The sequence below is a fragment of the Salvelinus sp. IW2-2015 genome, linkage group LG19 (assembly GCF_002910315.2).
Source record: "Salvelinus sp. IW2-2015 linkage group LG19, ASM291031v2, whole genome shotgun sequence".
Lineage (NCBI taxonomy): Eukaryota > Metazoa > Chordata > Actinopteri > Salmoniformes > Salmonidae > Salvelinus > Salvelinus sp. IW2-2015.
In genome coordinates, this window is record NC_036859.1 from 35940318 (window position 1) to 35961254 (window position 20937).

Here is a 20937-nt window from a genome sequence, read left to right on the forward strand (position 1 = left end):
TCCTTTTATGACCTGCCCTTTGCTCTCTCCTGCTACCTTTAGACTGCCTTTCTCTCCTCACTTGTCCTTTAATGACATCCGCCTTCTCTCCTCCTGTCCTTATATGACCTGCCCTTTCTCTCCTACCTGTCCCTTTATGGACGTGCCCTTTCTCTCCTCCGTCCCTTCTCATGCACCTGCCTTTCTCTCCTCCTGTCCTTTATGAAACCTCACCTGCTCTTCCTCCCTGTCCCTTTATGCCCTCCCCTTCCTCTCCTCTTGTCCCTTTAAATGCCTGGCCCTTTCTCTCTCCTGTCCCTCTCATGACTTGCCGGTTCTCTCCTCCTGCCTTTAATGCCTCCCCTTCCTCTCCTTCGCTGTCCTTTTATTATCCTCCCTTCCTCTCCTCCTGTCCTTTAATGAACCTTGGCCCTTTCTCTCCTCCTGCCTCCCTTTTGACCTGCCCCTTTCTCTCCTCCTGTCCCTTTATGACCTCCCTCTCTCTCCTCGCTGTCCTATGACCTCCCCTTCCTCTCCCCGGTGTTCTTATGACCTGCCCTTTCTCTCTCCTGTCCTTTATACTCCCCTTTCTCTCCTTCCTTCCCTTTTTGACCTCCCCTTCCTCTCCTCCTGTCCCTTATGACCTGCCCTTTCCTCCTCCTCTGTCACCCTTAGTTTGAACCTGCCCTCTTTCTCTCCTCCGTCCCTATTATGACCTGCCCCTTTCTCTCTCCTGTCCTTTATGACCTGCCCTTTCTCTCCTCCGTGTCCTTATGCCTCCCCTTTTCTCTCTTCTGTCCCTTAATGACCTCCTCTCCTCTCCTCCTGCCCTTCTTAAGACCTGCCCTTTCTCTCCTCCTGTCCTTGATGAACCTGCCCTTTCTCCTCCTCCCTCCCTGTTATACACTGCCACTTCCTCGTCTCCTCCTGTCCCTTTTATGACCTCCCCTTCCTTCCTCCTGTCCCTTTATGGACTTGCACTTCTCTCCTCCTCTGTCCTTATGACCTCCCCTTCCTCTCCTCCTGTCCTCTATGGACCGCCCTTCTCTCCTCCTGTCCCTTTATGAATGCCCTTTCTCTCTCCTTGTCCCTTTATGACCCACCCTTTTTCCTCCTGTTCCTTTGCTCCCTTTATCTCCTCCTTCCCTTTGACTCCTTCCTCTCCGCCTTTTGAACTGCCCCTCTGTCATAGCCTCCCTTTCTCTCTCCTCCTTTTGTCCCTTCTCTCATACCTGCCCCATCACTGCCTTCTCTTCTCTCCTGTCCTTTATGACCTCCCCTTTCTCTCCTCCTGGTCCCTTTATGACCTGCCCTTTCTCTCCTCTGTCTTTACTGACCTGCCTTTCTTCCTGCCTGTCCCTTATGACGCTGCCCTTTTCCTCTCCTCCTGTCCTTTATGACCTCCCTTTCTCTTCCTCCGTGATCCCTTTATGGCACCTCGCCCTCTCCTCGCCCTTCTACTCCCTCCTCTCCTCCTGTCCCTTTATGACTCTTCCTCCTGCCCTTGTGACCCTTTCCTCTCCTCTTCCCTTTTAATGACTCCTTTCTCTCCTCCTGTCCCCTTTCTTGACCTCCCCTTCTCTCCTCCTGTCCTTTCTGCCTTTCTCACCTGCTTTATGACCTCCCTTTCCTCTCCTCCTGTCTGTTAGACCTGCCTTTCCTCCTCCTGTCCCTTTATGACCTCCCCTTCCTCTCTTCCCTGTCCCTTTATGACCTGCCTTTTCTCTCCTCCTGTCCCTTTATGACTGCCCTTTCTTCCCTCTGTCCCTCTATGACCTGACCCTTCTTCCATCCTGTCCCTTTATACTCCCCTTCCTCTCCTTCCTGTCCCCTTTTATGACCTGTCCTTTTCTTCCTCCTGTCCTTTTATGTACCTGCCTTCCTCTCCTCCCTGTCTCCTGTATGACCCTCCCCTTCCTTCCTGTCTCTGTGATACCTCCCTCTGTCATTATGACCTTGCCTTTCTCTCTCCTGTCCCTTTATGGACCTGCCGTCTCCTCCTTCCCTTTATACCTCCCCTCCTCCTCCTTCCCTACCCTGGGTTTCTGTCCTTTTATGACTCCTTCTCTTCCCGCTTTTACCTCCCTTCCTCTCGTCCTGTGCCTTTAAGATCCCTTATCCTTATCGTTTGGGTATTTTCTGTTGTCTCTTACTCCTCTATTAAGCCTGTACTGTCCGGGAAGGCCGGATTCACCAGCAGTCCGTGTTTCGCCAGGCGTTCCCCTGCCAAGAAGGCCAAACCAACAGCACTGACATAGCAACATAAGTACACCCACATGGCATAGCACATCATCAGTAACACCCCACACACCAAGATAACTCACACATACACATCTGTGTCTTAAAAACAACATCTGTTCATTACATTACTTCCAAGACACATCTACTTGGGATAGGAATATATTCTCAGTTAATTACACAGCATTACTGCAACTCATTATCAATCTTGAAGTGGCATCATGTCTTGGAAACCATTCATAATAGCAATTTTACCAAAGTTTAGTAGTTGAAATGAGGTAACAAAAGAACATCTAAGATGTAGTGATGAGTAATCAGTAATGAAGTACCTTATTCACCGACTGGTTCCAGGGAACCACTATAACAACTCAAGCCTTGTAGCTCTCGAGGTCCGGCGGGTCCGGGGAGACCAGGTCTGCCAGGTTGTCCTGGACCTTTCTCATACCTCCAGGGGGACATCCTGTCCATTTCCCCCCTGGGTTTACCTGGTGACCCACTTGAGCCTGGAACGGAAAGAAGACAGTGCATTGTTTTATCCATGTATATCAGAGAAATCAATATACAGTGCACCGTCTTCCACCTGCTAAAAACAGTCTCACTGTGTTTCCACCTGCTAAAAATACGTCCACCTGTCTCTGCAAAGAACACTGCTGTTACATAAATACAGTCTCAACTGTCTCCAACCTGCTAAAATACAGTCTCACTGGTTTAACCTGGCTATAAATACAGTTCTCACTGTCTTTCCACCTGCACTAAAAATACAGTTCACTGTCTTCCACCTGCTAAAATTAACAGTCTCACTGTCTTTAACCTGCGCGAAAATACAGTCTCACTGTCTTACACTGCCTAAATACAGTCTCATGTCTTTCCACTGCTAAAATACAGTCTCCTGTCTTCCCACTGCTAAAATAACAGTCTCACTGTCTTCCATGCATACACTCACCGTACATCAATATACAGTCTCACTGTCCTTATCGCTCCCTCTCTGCTAATACATCACTCACCAAAGATGTACTGTCAACCGCAAAATAGTCACGTTCTACCACTGCTAAAAATACAGTCTCACTGCTCTTCCACTGCTAAAATAACAGTCTCACTGTCGTTCACCTGCTTAACAATCAGCTCCTTCTTTTCACTGCCTAATTAAAGTCCACTCCCTGCTAAATACAGTCTCACTGTCTTCCAACCTGCTACAAGTTCATGTAAAAACAGTCTCACCGTCTTCCCCTGCTAAAACCAGTCTCACGTCTTCCCAACCTGCTAAATCAGTTCTCACTGTCTTCCACCTGGTTAAAATACAGCTTCCTGTCTTTCACTGCTAAAATACAGTCTCACTGTTTCCCACCTGCGCCCTAAAATTTACAGTCTCACTGTCTTCCACCTCTATAAATACAGTCTCACTGTCCTGCCAGCCTGCTACAATACAACAGTCTCCACTGTCTCCTGCAAATATCTGCATTCCACTGCTAATTAAAAATACAGTCCACTGGTTTCCACCTGCTAAAATACAGTCTCACCGTTTCTACCACCTGCTAAAATTAGCAGTCCTCCAACTTGTCTCCAGCCTTGCTAAAAAAACTTACAGTCTTCCTGTCTTCCACCCTGCTAAAAATACAGTCTCACTGTCTTCCACCTCGAAAAATACAGTCTCACTGTCCTCACCTGCGTAATACAGTCTCACTGTCTTCCACCAATGTTCACTCGCTCACTCAAAATACAGTCTCATGTTTCCACAGCCTGGCTAAAATACAGGTTCACTGTCTTAACACCTGCTAAAATAACGTCTCACGTCTTCCACCTGCTAAAATACAGTTCATTTCGTCTTCCACCTGATCTAAAATACAGTCTCTTGTCTTCCACCTGCTAAATACAGCCATTCTCACTGCAAACTCGTCTTCACCTGCTAAAATACAGTCTCACTTGGCTTCCACCTGCTTAAAATACAGTCTCACCGTCTCCACTGCTAAAATACAGTCTCATTGTCTTACACCTGCTAAAATACAGTCTCATTCGTCTTCCACCTGCTTAAAATAACAGTTCTTGTCTCCACCTGCTTAAAATAATAAGTCTCATGTCTTCCAACCCTGCTAAAATACCAGTCTATTGTCTTACCCTGCCCTAAAATACAGTCCCTGTCTCCACCTGCTAATCACAGTTCTCATTGTCTTCCACCTGCTCTTAAAAAACAGTCTTCATTTGTCTTCCACCTGCTAAAATACAGTCTTTGTCTTCCACCTGCTAACATAAGTCTCATGTTGTCTTCCACCCTGCTTAACAAGTACGAGTCTCACCTGTCTTCCACGCAAACCGCCTCACTGCTACTGTAAAATATCCCAGTCTCCCATTAAATAGCTCACTGTCTACACCTGCTAAAAATACAGTGTCACTTCTATGCAAACAGTCCTGTCACTGCTAAATACATCTCAGTCTTCACTGCTTAGTCTATGTCACACCTGCTAAATGAGTCCATTGTCTTCACCTTAGTCTTCATCCACCTGCCTTAAAATACAGTCAGTCTTCCAACCTAAAACAGTCTACTCTTACGCTGCTAAAACAAAGTTCCCGCCGTCCTACTCCCTGCTAAAATACGTCGCCGGTACTACACCCGTCTACACCTGCCTAAAATACAGTCTCACCGGTCTCCACCTGCTAAATACAGTCCCAACCGTCTACCACTGCTAAAATACAGTCCCAGAGTCCTAACTCACGCTGCATCCTCTTATTTTAGTTTTAAGTATTTTTCTAAATAAAACCCCTAGTCCAACATCTATTTACCAAAAGCGAGAACTTATATGGAACTCAAAAGGTCTTACTTGGAACCAAAACGGGTTTCTCAAAGAGGTTCTCCTTGGGGAATATCTAAGAGTGTGGCAGAGGGGGTATTGTTGTGTTTCTCTCAACTCTGGCTCAGTGAAACCGTTCTCTCCTGGTGGTCCTTCAAGAAGCCCTTCTGTCCTTTAATGGTTATGACTCCTACTGGTCCAGACTCCGGGGGACCTCTATGCCTGGGGACATTCTACACTGTCAACATGTAATTACTGAACAATATATATTACTACACTATGGTACATAAAGTACACAATATATACTGTTAATGCATACAACAACGGGTGATATAGCGTTCTATGCAGAAACAGTCTACGGATGAGGGACAGCACACTGAAATGTAATGTTGTGTTAAAGTATGCACAGAGAAGGAAATATGCAACATGTCATGAAGATGATAGGAGATACCTGAGTAAACAATAGATAAACACAAATATCTGGAGTCTATTTTATCTATGGATTGCATGCCAAATGCTACATTATATGTACAGTTATTATTTGTACCGTTGGCCTGTTTGCTAACCCTGGTCTCATCCGACCGTCACGTTGGTAAAACCCCTTTTACCCTTGCCTCCCTCGGGATCCTGGGTTTCCAGGCCGCACCCGGTGTACCAGGAAGCCGATCCATCTCTATCCAGGATAATCCCTGGGCCCTGGGAAAGGATGACATCAGATGGAAGAGTTAGATAGTCCATTGCTGGTATGTTCATTATGGGGGCACGCACATGAATGTTTTAAAATATTTTGCAAGAAAAACAATTTGGTTTCTATTGGCCTAATGAACACGGTCCTTGGTATATTTTGTAACTCACAGGAGGAGAGGAAGGGGAGGTCATAAAGGGACAGGAGGAGAGGATTACAAAACGTGGGTTATTATCAGAGTGAAAGTGCTGTAATTACGACTGATATCTTCTCTGTATCCTGCCGTCATGAGCAACTGAAACTCAAACCCTGACCCTATTCTGCAGGTGACCCAGGAGACTCCATAGGGCAACCAGGACTACCTGGACCACCGGGTCCTCCAGGAGAAAGCAGAACCATAGGTGATCACAATACAACGTCTACTTACAACATGGCGCCTTATTCCCCATACAGAGCTCTACACTCCTCTTGGCTAGAGCCAGAGTATCTAAGGGCACTACATTTGGACACATTTCCAACGGAGTGAACAATCACAAACAACGCTATTACAGTTTTGAGATGATGACAACAGGATACAGGATGTTTAGGACTCCCGGACCTACCAGACAAAAAAGTAACTAAATAAACACTCACTTCCAATGGGGATTCTGGCCCGTACAGTCTAGAAGTCACATCAGTGCACAGTACACTCTTAGAAAAACTATGCTATCTAGAACCTAAAAGGGTTATTCGACTGTCCCCATAGGACAACCCTTTGAAGAACCATTTTTGGTTCTATGTAGAACCCTTTCCACGTAGGACCAAAAAGTGTTCTCCCTGGAACCAAAAAGTGTTCTCCCTGGAACCAAAAAGGGTTCTCCCTGGAACCAAAAAGGGTTCTCCCTGGAACCAAAAAGGGTTCTCCTATGGGGACAGCCGAAGAACCCTTTTGGAACCCTTTCTAAGAGTGCAGCATGACAGAACTGTGTGCTATGTATGTATCATGACCATATCTCTCCTGTCTATTCATTTGTGTTTATGTTCTCCCATGATCCTGATCCTGGTACTGCTCTTATCCAGAGTGTGATGCTGAGTCATTAGAATAGGAGTAACTTCAGGTCACATATGATATTCAGAGATATTAACTGAATATGCTATGGCTAGCTTGCCATACTTTACCTGCAAACAGAGGATAGCTGCAAAAGGGCTTATGCTCAGGTGAGGTCCCCAATGCATTAGGTGTTTTGGCACTGCTCACTACACCTTCTGAAGGGTGCGCCGATCGGGTTGATCAGGCCCCATCTGAGCCAGGTGGCTTGCCAACTGCTCCTCCAGCCATTACCATGCCCTCTCTGCCTCCTGCCTAGCTATGCAACAGATCTTCTAACGCTGTGCTCCCTTTACTCATAGAATCCTTAGTGTCCTTCTACTGGTAGACACTTGGCCTTCCATCCCTTGTCAGTGCATTCATCCACGAGTGTCTGGCACGTCAACAGCTTCCTTTCATACGCTTCCTTAATGCTTTTCTCCCGTGGAGTCATTAGCATGGCCATTTAGATGTTGGTGCTCCTTGACCAGACTGGCAGGTCTGGTCTGAATGTTGTGCTGACAATGTCCTGGGGGAAGATGAGGTGCCTTCCCAGGTCAGCTCTTAACTCTTTCCAATCCGCTGCTGTTGTTGTCAGTCAATTTGCTGCTGTTGTTCTCAGTCAGTCAGTCAGTCAGTCAGTCAGTCAGTCAGTCAGGCTGCTGTTCCCAGTCAGTCAGTCAGGCTGCTGTTCCCAGTCAGTCAGTCAGTCAGGCTGCTGCTGCTGCTGTTCTCAGTCAGTCAGTCAGTCAGGCAGTCTGCTGCTGTTGTTCTCAGTCAGTCAGTCAAGGCAGCTGCTGCTGTTGTTCCAGTAACGCTCAGTCTGTCAGTTCAGTCAGTCAGTAAGTCCAGTCAGTCAGTCAGGCTGCTGCTCTCAGTAGTCAGTCAGTCAGTCAGTCAGGCTGCTGCTGTTCAGTCAGTCAGTCAGTCAGTCAGTCAGTCAGTCAAGTCAGTCAGGCAGGCAGTCAGCTCGCGTCTCAGTCAGTCAGTCAGTCAGTGCTGCTGCTCTCAGTCCAGTCAGTCAGTCAGTCAGTCAGGTCCGTGGCTGCTGTTTTCTGTATTGTGTTCACTTCCAAAAAGGTTGTGTTGGGGAGTGATTCACACTCCTAGAAGGTATGTGCAGGTGTGATTGGTACTAGGGTTGCAAAATTCCGTTAAGTTTTCCCAGAAATCCTTGTTTGAGGATTACAGATTTTCCTTCTTATTTCCCCTGATTCTGGAACTCCAACCGAATTTCTGGGAAAGTGACTAGAAATCTGCAACCCTAATTGATCTTTTTTCACCCTCTATAGATTCAAAGGGGGACCCAGGAGATCCAGGGGCGCAGGACCCAGAGGATCACCAGGCAGCCTGGTGTCCACGGAGCCAGAGGCCACTGGGTGGCCCAGGTAATGGACCTCTAAAGTCCCTTTCTGTATGTCACTCATTTCATATTTTCTCCTTAGGAAGAGGGTACAAGACACTTTCATTTATGTATAATGTCCTTGTTTAGTGTCTACATATGTAAGCATTTTAGATTCTAAAGTTTGTGTGTGTGTGGCAGGTTTCCCTGGTCCTCAGGTCCGCCGGGTCGTCCAGGCCCCCAGGGCCTCCCGGAGGAATTCTCGGAGGTCAAGGACCAAGGGCAATCCTGGACTGCCCGGTCCTACAGGTACTAAGACCCAACTACAGTTGAAGTCGAGTTTTACATACTCCTTACCAAATACATTTGGTTAAGTTTTTCAGTTTTTCACAATTTCTGACATTTAATCTTCATAAAAAAATCCCTGTCTTAGGTCAGTTAGGATCACCACTTCATTTTAAGAATGTGAAATGTCAGAATAATAGAATATAGTAGAGAGAATTATTTTATTCAGCTTTTATTTCTTTCATCACATTCCAGTAGGTCAGAAGTTTACAGTACACTCAATTAGTATTTGGTAGCATTGCCTTTAAATTGTTTAACTTGGGTTAACCGTTTCAGGTAGCCTTCCACAAGCTTCCACAATAAGTTGGGTGAATTTGTCCATTCCTCCTGACAGAGCTGGTGTAACTGAGTCAGGCTTGTAGGTCTCCTTGCTCGCACACGCTTTGTCAGTTCTGCCCATACATTTTCTATAGATGAGGTCAGGGCTTTGTGATGGCCACTCCAATACCTTGACTTTGTTGTCCTTAAGCCATTTTCCACAACTTTGGAAGTATGCTTGGGGATGTTGCTTCAATATATCCACATCATTTTCCTCCTTCATGATGTTATCTATTTTGAAGTGCACCAGTCCCTCCTGTAGCAAAGCACCCCCACAACATGATGCTGCCACCCCCCATGCTTCATGGTTGGGATGGTGTTCAAGCTTGCAAGCTTCCCCCTTTTTCCTCCAAACATAACGATGATTATTATGGCCAAACAGTTCTATTTTTGTTTCATCAGACSAGAGGACATTTCTCCAAAAAGTACTATCTTTGTCCCCATGTGTAGTTGCAAACTTTAGTCTGGCTTTTTTATGGCGGTTTTGTAGCAGTGGCTTCTTCCTTGTTGAGCGGCCTTTCAGGTTATGTCGATATTGGAGTCATTTTACTGTGGATATAGATACTTTTGTATCCGTTTCCTCCAGCATCTTCACAAGGTCCTTTGCTGTTGTTCTGGGATTGATTTGCACTTTTCGCACCAAAGTACGTTCATCTCTAGGAGACAGAACGCGTCTCCTTCCTAAGCCGTATGATGGCTGCGTGGTCCCATGATGTTTATACTTACATACTATTGTTTGTACAGATGAACGTGGTACCTTCAGGCATTTGGAAATTGCTCCCAAGGATGAACCAGGCTTGTGGAGGTCTACCATTTTTTTCCTGAGGTCTTGGCTGATTTCTTTTGATTTTCCCATGATGTCAAGCAAAGAGGCACTGAGTTTGAAGGTAGGCCTTGAAATACATCCACAGGTACACCTCCAATTGACTCAAATTATGTCAATTAGCATATCAGAAGCTTCTAAAGCATGACATACATTTCTGGAATTTTCCAAGCTGTTTAAAGGCACAGTCAACTTAGTCTATGTAAACTTCTGACTTTGTGATACAGTAAAATAATCTGTCTGTAAACAATTGTTGGAAAAATGACTTGTCTTGCACAAAGTAGATGTCCTAACCGACTTGCCAAAAATTTGTGGAGTGGTTGAAAAACGAGTTTTAMTGACTCCAACCTAAGTGTATGTAAACTTCCGACTTCAACTATACTTACCACCTAGTGACAGGCCCTAGCCGTTTTGAGGCCCTAAGATTTGGTTGGGGGGCACCCTCACCTCGGTCAAAACATTTTAAGTTTCCCCCCTCTTGGCGACAAAAAAAAATGAAATGCTATTTCAAAGTTAATTTCCTGCAATTCTACACATTTTGCCATGCATAGAGAAAATGTTGCTGTTTTTAAATACACATTTTCTACAATTCTACACATTTTACCATGGGGCAGAAAGAAATCTTGTAGTTTGAAAACTAATTTCCTGAAATTCTACATGTTGCCATGACTTAAATCCATGTTCATACAATATCTGGGTGAGAGTAACTTACACAGTCAATGGGGGCCCCCTGGAGGTCAGGGCCCCGTGCCCTGGGTGCCCGGTCGGTAATTCAGTCATGATTACTACAAGGTTTAGATAGCTGGCTGGACTCATTTACCTAGCAATCATAAACATTTAGCTGACATGGTATACATGGATACTGTACATGTGTGCAGTTGACCCGGGCATGATTTTGATGTATATGGGATTGACTTGATGTGAATTTCTCCACAGGTTTCYCAGGACCCCCAGGTTTGCATGGTCTGAACGGGCTACAAGGCCAGAAAGGAGAGAAGGGAGCAAGAGGTGAGATTACAAACACTTATCAATAARTAACTGTCTCTGAATAGAAATCTAAATCCAGGTAAAGTATGTTACTAATAGAAGCAGGTACCAGTAGTCCTTATGTGTCACATCTCACTCTCTCAGGACCAGATGTGTTGGGCCCACCAGGGCCATCTGGGTTCCCCGGATTCAAAGGTCACACAGGCTCCCAGGGACCCCCGGGAACTTCTTMCCCCGGACCTAAAGGCCTAAGGGGCCCTCCAGGCTACCAAGGTAWTGTTTGTATCAGTCATGAGTGAAAACGTGCTTTTCAAGATAGTAATTGCATGGATTGATATGCCATGTAAGAGACCATCATGCGTCAGAATGTAGCAAAAGGTTGGTGTGYGATTTTATTTTAAGTTTATATACAGTGCATTCGGAAAGTATTCAGACCCCTGGACTTTTTTTTCTCTTCACATTTTGTTACATTACAGATTTATTTAAAAAATGTATGAATCTACACACAATACCCCATAATGACAAAGCAAAAACAGGTTTTTAGACATTTTTTCAAATCTATTAAAAACAAAACCATTTTAACTGTGTGATTTTCWTTTTAAGTTTCTATACAGTAGATACAGTACATTGTGTGTCATTACTGCGTAGTTCCCCGGTGGAGTGGGGTACATGTGAGTGTTGAGTGGATGGGGTGTTGACATGAAGTTAGCTACTGTATGACTCCTGTACGGTTGATTGAAAGTGTAATGTCACCCAGGACCAAAAGGAGTCACTGGTGAGCCTGGTGGTTCAGGTGGAGAGTGCACAGAATGTCACAGAGGACCCAACGGAGAGCCAGGATACCAAGGCATTCATGGACCTCCAGGTGTGTGTGKGTGCATGTGTGTCTGTCTGTCTGTATCTGTGTCTGTCTGTATCTGTATATATCTCTGTCTATTAGTCTATCAGTGTGTATCAAGTGTCAGATGTCTGTCATTGTGCACCAGGTGTCAGATGTCAAACAGTCTGTCAGTGTGTACCAAATCAAATTTTATTTGTCACGTGCCAAATAATGAAATGTTTACTTACAAGCCCTTAACCAACAATGCAGTTTTTAGAAAATACAAGAAAAAAAGTAAGAGATAAGATTAACAAATAATTAAAGAGCAGCAGTAAATAACAATAGCGGGGCTATATACAGGGGGTACCGGTACAGAGTCAATGTGCAGGGGACCGGTGTCGAGGTAATTGAGGTAATGTACATGTAGGTAGAGTTATGAAAGTGACTATGCATAGATAATAACAGAGAGTAGCAGCAGCGTAGAAAAGGGGGGTGGGGCAATGCAAATAGACTGGGTATCCATTTGATTAGCTGTTCAGGAGTTTTATGGCTTGGGGTTAGAAGCTGTTTAGAAGCATCTTGGACCTAGACTTGGCGCTCCGGTACCGCTTGCTGTGCGGTAGCAGAGAGAACAGTCTATGGCTAGGGTGGCTGGAGTCTTTTACAATTTTTCGGGCCTTCCTCTGACACCGCCTGGTATAGAGGTCCTGGATGGCAGGAAGCTTGGCCCCGGTGATGTACTGGGCCGTTCGCACTACCCTCTGTAGTGCCTTGCAGTCGGAGGCCGAGAACTTCCCATACCAGGCAGTGATGCAACCAGTCAGGATGCTCTCGATGGTGCAGCTGTAAAACCTTTTGAGGATCTGAGGACCCATGCCAAATCTTTTCAGTCTCCTGAGGGGGAATTGGTTTTGTCGAGCCCTCTTCACAACTGTCTTGGTGTACWTGGACCATGTTAGTTTGTTGGTGATGGACGCCAGGGAACTTGAAGCTCTCAACCTGCTCCACTGCAGCTTCAACGATGAGAATGGGGGCATGCTCATTCCTCCTTTTCCTGTAGTCCACAATCATCTCCTTTTGTCTTGATCATGTTGAGGGAGAGGTTGTTGTCCTTGTGTAACYRGTGTGAAATGACTAGCTAGTTAGCGGGGTGAGCGCTAATAGCGTTTCAATTGGTGACGTCACTCGCTCTGAGACCTTGAAGTAGTTGTTCCCCTTGCAGAGGGCCGCGGCTCTGCAAGGGCCGCGGCTTTTGTGGAGCGATAGGTAACGATGCTTCGTGGGAGGCAGTTGATGTGTGCAGAGGGTCCCTGGTTCGAGCCAAGGGTGGGGCGAGGAGAGGGACGGAAGCAAAACTGTTGGTGGTCTGCTTGAAACATGTTGGTATTACAGACTCGGTCAGGGAGAGGTTGTAAATGTCAGTGAAGACACTTGCCAGTTGGTCAGCGCATGCTCGCAGTACACGTCCTGGTAATCCATCTGGCCCTGCGGCCTTGTGAATGTTGACCTGTTTAAAGGTCTTACATCGGCTACGGAGAGCATGATCACACAGTCGTCCRGAACAGCTGGTGCTTTCATGCATGTTTGTTACTTGCCACGAAGCGAGCATAGAAGTAGTTTAGCTCGTCTGGTAGGCTCGTATCACTGGGCAGCTCTTGGCTGTGCTTCCCTTTGTAGTCTGTAATAGTTTGCAAGCCCTGCCACATCTGACGAGCATCGGAGGCGGTGTAGTATGATTCGATCTTAGTCCTGTATTGACGCTTTGCCTATTTGATGGTTCGTCGGAGGACATAGCGGGATTTCTTATAAGCTTCCGTGTTAGAGTCCCGCTCCTTGAAAGCGGCAGCTCTACCCTTTAGCTCAGTGCGGATGTTGCCTGTGATCCATGGCTTCTGGTTGGGGTATGTACGTACAGTCACTGTGGGGACAATGTCCTCGATGCACTTATTGATAAAGCCAGTGACTKATGTGGTGTACTCCTCAATGGCATCGGAAGAATTYGGGAACATATTCCAGTCTGTGMTAGCAAAACAGTCCTGTAGTTTAGCATCTGCTTCGTCTGACCACTTTTTTATAGACCGAGTCACTGGTGCTTCCTGCTTAAATCTTTTGCTTGTAAGCAGGAATCAGGAGGATAGAATTATGGTCAGATTTGCCAAATGGAGGGCGAGGGAGAGCTTTGTACGCGTCTCTGTGTGTGGAGTAAAGGTGGTCTAGAATTTTTTTCCCTCTGGTGGCACATTTAACATGCTGATGGAAATGAGGTAAAACTGATTTAAGCTTCCCTGCATTAAAGTCCCCGGCCACTAGGATCGCCGCCTCTGGATGAGCATTTTCCTGTTTGCTTATGGAGGTATACAGCTCATTGAGTGCGGTCTTAGTGCCAGCATCAGTCTGTGGTGGTATRTAGATAGCTATGARAAATACAGATAAACTCCCTAAGTAGACAGTGTAGTCTACAACTTATCATGAGATACTCTACCTCGGGCGAGCAAAACCTCGAGACTTCCTTAGATATCGTGCACCAGCTGTTGTTTACATATATGCATAGGCCCCCGCCCCGTGTCTTACCAGAGGCTGCTGTTCTATCCTGCCTATAGAGTGTATAACCCGCCAGCTGTATATTTTTAATGTCGTCGTTCAGCCACGACTCGGTGAAGCACAAGATATTCGTTTTTAATGTCCCGTTGGTAGGATATACGTGCTTTCAGTTCATCCCATTTATTTTACAGCGATTGAACGTTAGCTAGCAGGACAGAAGGCAAAGGCAGATTAGCCACTCGTCGCCTGATCCTCACAAGGCACCCTGATCTTTTCCCACGAAATCTCAGTTTCCTTCTCCAGCGAATCACAGGGATCTGGGCCTAGTCGGGTGTCTGTAGTATATCCCTYCCGTTTGACTCATTTGAAGAAAAAATATTTGTCCAATTTGAGGTGAGTAATCATAGTTCCGATGTCCAGAAGCTCTTTGCTGTCATAAGATACAGTATTAACAACATTATGTACAAAACAAGTTACGAACAACGCRAAAAAAATAAACAAAATATCATAGTTGGTTAAGAGCCAAGTAGACGGCAGCCATCCCCTACTTAGAAAAATAAATTGCATTTATGGTGTCAGATGTCAGTGTGTACCAGGTGTCAGGTGTTTCTATGTGTTTTTCTTGTCTCAGTATTTGAGTGTTTTCAGGACCACCCGGTGAACCGGGTCCTGCTGGTACTGCAGAGCCATCTCCAGGAGACCCAGGCCCCCAAGGGCCACCAGGGCCCAATGGCCATAAAGGACAGAGAGGCCCCCCAGGACCCCTAGGGCCAACAGACTACTCAGGATCACAAGGACCCAAAGGTAACCACATAACACACAACTCCGAAACAGAAAACTGTAAAACATTTAAAATGGGATAACAAAAATGGTCGAGGTAGTCCCTCCCYGATGCAGTCTGTTTTCTCTGTTTGGTGCCTAATGTTATTTTCTGATAGGTGCCAGAGGCCCTGTGGGTCACATGGGCYCCAACGGAATAAGAGGTCGTCCAGGCGCCTACGGCCTCCTGGGGCCCAAAGGTGACAAAGGCAGACCTGGGGATGCAGGTGAGGACTGAGACCAATAGAGAACTCAGATAATTCTATCTGTTTAGCCTGTCCTGTTCTTCTGACAATGAGGTTCCTCTGTATCCCCCTGCAGGTCCCAAAGGCCTGCCCGGTCAGGTTTTGGATGATGTCTTTACCACTCAGGAACCMCACCGTGGGATCCATGGCCCCTCAGGTCCATCAGGTCCAAATGGGAACCCGGGAAAGGCTGGGCCYCGTGGGAACCCTGGGCCTCACGGTAAGTGACCTACAGAAACATGATGTGTATGTGTGTTATTTTCACACTGACTGATGGTGGTGTTTTGTGTGTCATTCTCTCTAGGTCCTAAGGGCCCGGCTGGGTCACGAGGGCCCCCAGGGAGAAACGGACCTCCAGGTCCACCTGGATCTTTAGGAGACCCAGGCGATCATGGACAGCAAGGTTTTGTGGGACATCAGGGTAAAGACACACACAGTGTACACGCACACATACACACACACACACAGAGACAGAATATATAACAAATAGTAACAGAAGTAAACCATCTCACCGTGCACCTCAACATAATGCAATATACTAACCTCGTATCTGACGTGTATACATTAGTCTTTCGGTGTAAACACATATACTCCTCCTCCTCACAGGTCCTCCGGGTTCTCAGGGTGACCGTGGCTACCCCGGTTCCACTGGCTCTGTGAGTTCAGGCTTCCTGCTGGTGATCCACAGCCAGTCGGTAGAGGTCCCTGTGTGTCCCGAGGGCAGCAGCCCCCTGTGGACCGGCTACAGCCTGTTCTACCTGGAGGGGCAGGAGAGGACACACACACAGGACCTGGGTACGTACGAACCCCTAGATGGGTGTGGAGGGGTGGGCCGAGGGGTGGGCCGAGGTGGGTGGTGAGGGGTGGGCAAGTGTAGGGGGGTTGGAGGGGTGGGCCGGAGGTGTGGAGGGGTGGAGGAGTGGGCCGAGGGTGTGGAGGGTGGCCAAGTGTAGGGTGTGAAGGATGGGCTGAGGGTGAGGGGTGGGTAGAGGTAGTTGGTGTGTGTGTGTGTGTGTGGTTGTATGGGTGAGAGAGAGGATACATGACTAATAAGGTATCTCCATTTTGTGTCAGCTCATCAATGTTTCAGGTCTGTCAACCCTGATTCACATGTACCCCAACTCTCTCTCTCCTCCCCCCGCCCTTCTCTCTTGCTCTGCCCTTTTTCCTCTCTCTTCCCTGCCTTCTGTCTCTCTCTCCCCCGCCTTTCTCTGCTCCTCTCCCCCCCTCTCTCTCTCCCCGCCTTCTCTCTCCTCTCCCCACACCCGTCCCTCTTTCTCTCTCCTCCCCCCAGGCCAGGCCGGCTCATGTCTGCGTATCTTCAGCACCATGCCCTTCTCCTACTGCAACACAGGTACCTGTGACTACGCCAGCCGCAACGACAAGTCCTACTGGCTTTCCACCACCGCTGCCGTGCCCATGATGCCCGTGTCGGGCCACGACATCCGCGCCCATATCAGCCGCTGTGTCGTGTGTGAGACACCCTCGCCCGCTGTGGCAGTGCACAGCCAGGATTATATCGCCCCCACCTGCCCCCCTGGGTGGAGGAGTCTGTGGGCTGGCTACTCCTTCCTCATGGTGAGTGTGTGGTGGTGGTGGGGGGGGGATCTCTGTGTGTGTGTGTGTATATGACTGTATATCGCTCACACTATCCTCTCGTCTCTCCAGCACTCTGGAGCGGGCGACGATGGTGGCGGCCAATCTCTGACCTCATCCGGCAGCTGCCTGCAAGACTTCCGTGCCCAGCCCTTCGTGGAGTGCCAGGGCCCGCGGGGCACATGCCACTACTTCGCCAATGTCTACAGCTTCTGGCTGACCCACGTTTCCCTGGACGAGCAGTTTGGCCACGGCCCCGTCCCTAGCGTGTTGAAGGCCGCCGATCAACAGCGCCAGCAGGCCAGCCGTTGCCACGTGTGCACCAAGGGCTGAACACCTTATGTCACCTCCTATTTCTTTTCTTAAATAGTTTTTGTTTGTTGGTAATTTTGTATGTTTATTGGATTGACGGAGAAGAGCGTGTTCTGAACAGGCAGTAGGACAGATTTCAATCCATACTGGCAGTGGCCAGCGGCTCCAGACCACTAGACCACCCCAGGCCACGTCACCTCCTATTTCATCCATAAGTCAAGTTGCCTCATAATATGATTACCAAACTACCCGTGACCCCACTACATCACTGTCCCAATGCTATGCTATGCTAGCCCTGTCAGCGCCCAGTCCCACTTGTGAACTTGTCAGGAATACATACAATCATTATCTACCATTTACCATTTTGACTATGGTGGCTAGTTTAACGAAACCATAGTGTGGATTGCAGTCTATACTAGTCCATAGGCCACTTTCAAGGGAAGGAAACATCTATCAAGTGTGGAGGATGATGTCATTTTGCTGAACTATCCCTTTAACTGACTTCCTGATGGAGGCCATTGGCCAGGTCATAGACGGGTTGGTTGTTTAGCAACAAAACCGACGCGTGTGCAACTATGGGGCAAAACAGACGTGGTTGGCTTAGATGGTTGACAACATGGAAACTATATTTCATCTCCAGTGTTTATTGAAAACGTAAATGAATGTGCTCAATGTGCACTTGTTGTCTCTCAAATACGTTAGTTATTGGTTAGCTAGCGAATTTGAGCCATATTAGCATCGACGTGACAATCAAAACACCTCAAAACAAGACATCAAGAACAAGATAAATAACGAGCCACCTACGATTCCCCACCTGGCAGCCTTTTTGTCATTGTTGCTAGCTACAGTATTTGGCCGTCCAGAACCAGAACGACACACAGCGTTCTGGCCCATTTTAAAGCTTGCTCATTGTTTTCGTGACGTCCGCTAACCCATCTATTGGTACAATGGTTCAGCACTGATCAACCTGCACTGAGCACCTCCCAGACCAGGAAGTGACAGTGGACACAGTGGGAAAGGAGTAAGCCATGTGAACACACTGGATTACTCAGAGAGCGCTCATCATTGGAAAACCAGCTATTCACTCCCACAAAGACTACAGGCCAAAAGACAGTGTGCCTTAATCAGAATAATCTTAACATGTGTAGTTAAAATAACCAATGATCTAGTATTGTTGTATCAATATCCATGTCATAATGTTAGAATTAAGCAATAAGGCGTGAGGGGTGTGGTATATGGCCAATATACCACGGCTAAGGGCTGTTCTTGGATATATATTGGCCATATACCACAAACCCCCAAGGTGCCTTATTGCTATTAAAAAAAACGTGTTTACTGTTCTATTTTTGTCAGTAAGAAGTATTTTTGTGTCAACGCAGTGGTATATTGTCTGATATACGCACAGCTGGAATGCTGTTTCAGCCAATCAGCATCCAGGACCTCCCCTGTTTATAATGTATCATTTACACTACAGCTATTACAGCTTTGAAATGCACTGGTCCCATTTTTTTCATACATCATAACTGTTTTATATACCGGTTTTCAGTTGTGTAAAATGTGATGACAAATGAAATAGTTTAATTTAGTTTCTTGTGTCGTGGTGTGAATATCAATTATGTTGATGTTGGTGCTGATTATTACAGTCGTGCTGTTATTGTTTTGCATTTCTTATCAAATTGAGCTCTGCCATGTTTGTATTGCAGATACGCAAATGTCTTTATTCTTTTAAAAGTTTTATCCACAATGAAAAAATCCTTGTGTATCATGTCATCATTTACAGGGACCTTTTCCATAAACTTTTTTTTAAGGTTACTCTTATCGAAAACCATATATGTATCCAAGTAAATCAGAGTAAAATGTAAAGACCAAAAGCACAATCACATATTTCACCGGGACTCCCAGCTCTTCCACAGTGAGACGAAGGTAATATTTATTTATCTCGACAACAGAACCAATCAGCATACAGTACTTCTTTCTCAAACATGTTTTTAGAATGAAGAGCACAGTCAGTGCTGTGTTCTTTYTCTAGCTTTCACACTGCACATTATTTACACACACAAAAAAAAAGATAGTTAAACATCGTTATACATTTCGGACTTGTTCATGTTCATGTTTTTAAAACAATCATTTGAGTTGACCTGCATACAGTGTAGCTCGGCACACACTAACACACACGCACAGGTATAAGGGACTTGGTGCGGACCGCCGTGTTGATTTCTCAATGGAAGGGGTACTGCACTGGTTTAACCAGTTAGGTTGTTCATGCTACTCCTAGGTTTCCTTTCCTCCATTCCTATTGGCCTGCTGCTCATGTCTGCCAATGGATGGACAGATTTGGGTCTCGAACCCATTTCAATGCCCAACATCACTACAGTGCATTGCACCTTAAATATCCTCAAAGTGATTCATGTAGAAGTTGCCCGCAACACAGATCTGGGGTCAGATTACCCAAATCCTAACCTTAACCATTAGGAGATCATTAAAAAAGATGGCACTGGACCAGCAGTTAGAGGCAACTCCTGACTCMCCTTGACTTCAGGTGCATGCTGGTCTATGCTTGCCTGACGACTCAAACTGAATTTATCTCTACATACTTCAGTCTGAGACTGACATCATTGAAGTCGTTTGTGGTGACGTCAAAATGAGGGGTGTCGTACAAAACAGTCATCAGCRATTGGATCATCTCTAACCAATCAGAGTATCAAAGCCAATGACAAGTTGTCAAATGTCGCTTTACCCACGTGTGTTTTGGCTGTGGCCCAACCCATTGGTTTCTGGGACCAATCAGATGGTCAAGAACGGATTTCCATTCTAGAAATTGTCGGGGGGGGGGGTACTCAGATCCATACTCATTGTGGAGAAGAAACTAATGTAGCTTTTGGCCAGAGCAAGGAGTCTGGGTAGCCAGGCAAGGTCTATGGACAAGACAGGAAAAGGAGATCAGAGGGGGATTCTGAAGAAAGAAAAATGATATGCAGACATTCCATTTCTTACGTACAAAAAATAATCACTGCAGACGATGCAGGAGGTTGAGATAGAGGAAAGGCAGGTGGTCATGGATACAGCCTAATTGAGTGTTATGGGTAGTGCAGTTTTTAATTATTAACAAGTCTTGATCTGTAGGTCCTTGTGCAACCCTTGTTCTATGTTCTTAATACTTGGGCAGAGCTGCGGCCACGCTATAGGTCCTTATCATCTGATGCCTAAAATGGATGCCACCAAGCAGCCGACAATCACAGGGGGTAATGCGTCACAGACAGCCAGTCATGGGTGACGGCATGTCACAGACAGCCAATCATCCGTGACCATACCACTCATCCAACCAATGAAAACGCATTACATGGCACAGCTCTACTACTCACAAAAAAAGATATACGCATATTTTCCAAATATATTTCTCAAGCAAGTGCATAATATACACATATTCTGATGTAAGTATACGTATTTGTCTAAAATCTCAGGCGATCATTGTTCCGGCTGATAATGTCGTGTAATGTCATCGAAAATTGTCACTTGTGTACTACATGCCAGCAAACCCATCTCATYACTAATTAATCCTCATCAAAGGCTCTGACTGACTACACAGCTAGTGAACTTACAAACTGARGCACAAGATTCCTGACCTGTTCTGGAACTAAGTATTATACATTCTAGAACACATTGGCCCATGGCAACCAGAGCCAGGAATTTAGATCAACATTTATGGCTCWGATAGAAACCTATAGTACCAGTCAAAAGTTTGGACACACCTACTCATTCAAGGGTTTTTCTACATTGTAGAATAATAGTGAAGACATCACAACTATGAAATAACACATATGGAATCATGTAGTAACCAAAAAAGTGTTAAACAAATCCAAATATCTTTGAGATTCTTCAAAGTAGCCACCCTTTGCCTTGATGACATCTTTGCACACTCTTGGCATTCTCTCAACCAGCTTCATGAGGTAGTCACCTGGAATGTATTTCAATTAACAGGTGTGCCTTGTTAAAAGTAAATTTGTGGAATTTCTTTCCTTCTTAATGCGTTTGAGCCAA

At 46.2% G+C, this 20937-nt stretch overlaps 1 protein-coding gene across 1 annotated transcript in view; it reads left to right on the forward strand.

The window, feature by feature from the left end:
* LOC111979095 (collagen alpha-4(IV) chain) overlaps positions 1 to 18645 on the forward strand; it is a 53063-nt gene extending 34418 nt beyond the window's left edge. The window contains exons 18-30 of the mRNA XM_024009383.2: positions 6012 to 6086; positions 8044 to 8139; positions 8295 to 8402; positions 10516 to 10587; positions 10711 to 10839; positions 11324 to 11431; positions 14576 to 14731; positions 14866 to 14973; positions 15068 to 15211; positions 15296 to 15412; positions 15598 to 15786; positions 16286 to 16569; positions 16660 to 18645. Coding sequence (XP_023865151.1) covers positions 6012 to 6086; positions 8044 to 8139; positions 8295 to 8402; positions 10516 to 10587; positions 10711 to 10839; positions 11324 to 11431; positions 14576 to 14731; positions 14866 to 14973; positions 15068 to 15211; positions 15296 to 15412; positions 15598 to 15786; positions 16286 to 16569; positions 16660 to 16920 — 1847 coding nt within the window. The 3' untranslated portion in view covers positions 16921 to 18645. The remainder of the gene's footprint in view (positions 1 to 6011; positions 6087 to 8043; positions 8140 to 8294; positions 8403 to 10515; positions 10588 to 10710; positions 10840 to 11323; positions 11432 to 14575; positions 14732 to 14865; positions 14974 to 15067; positions 15212 to 15295; positions 15413 to 15597; positions 15787 to 16285; positions 16570 to 16659) is intronic.
* Positions 18646 to 20937: the final 2292 nt, after the last annotated feature.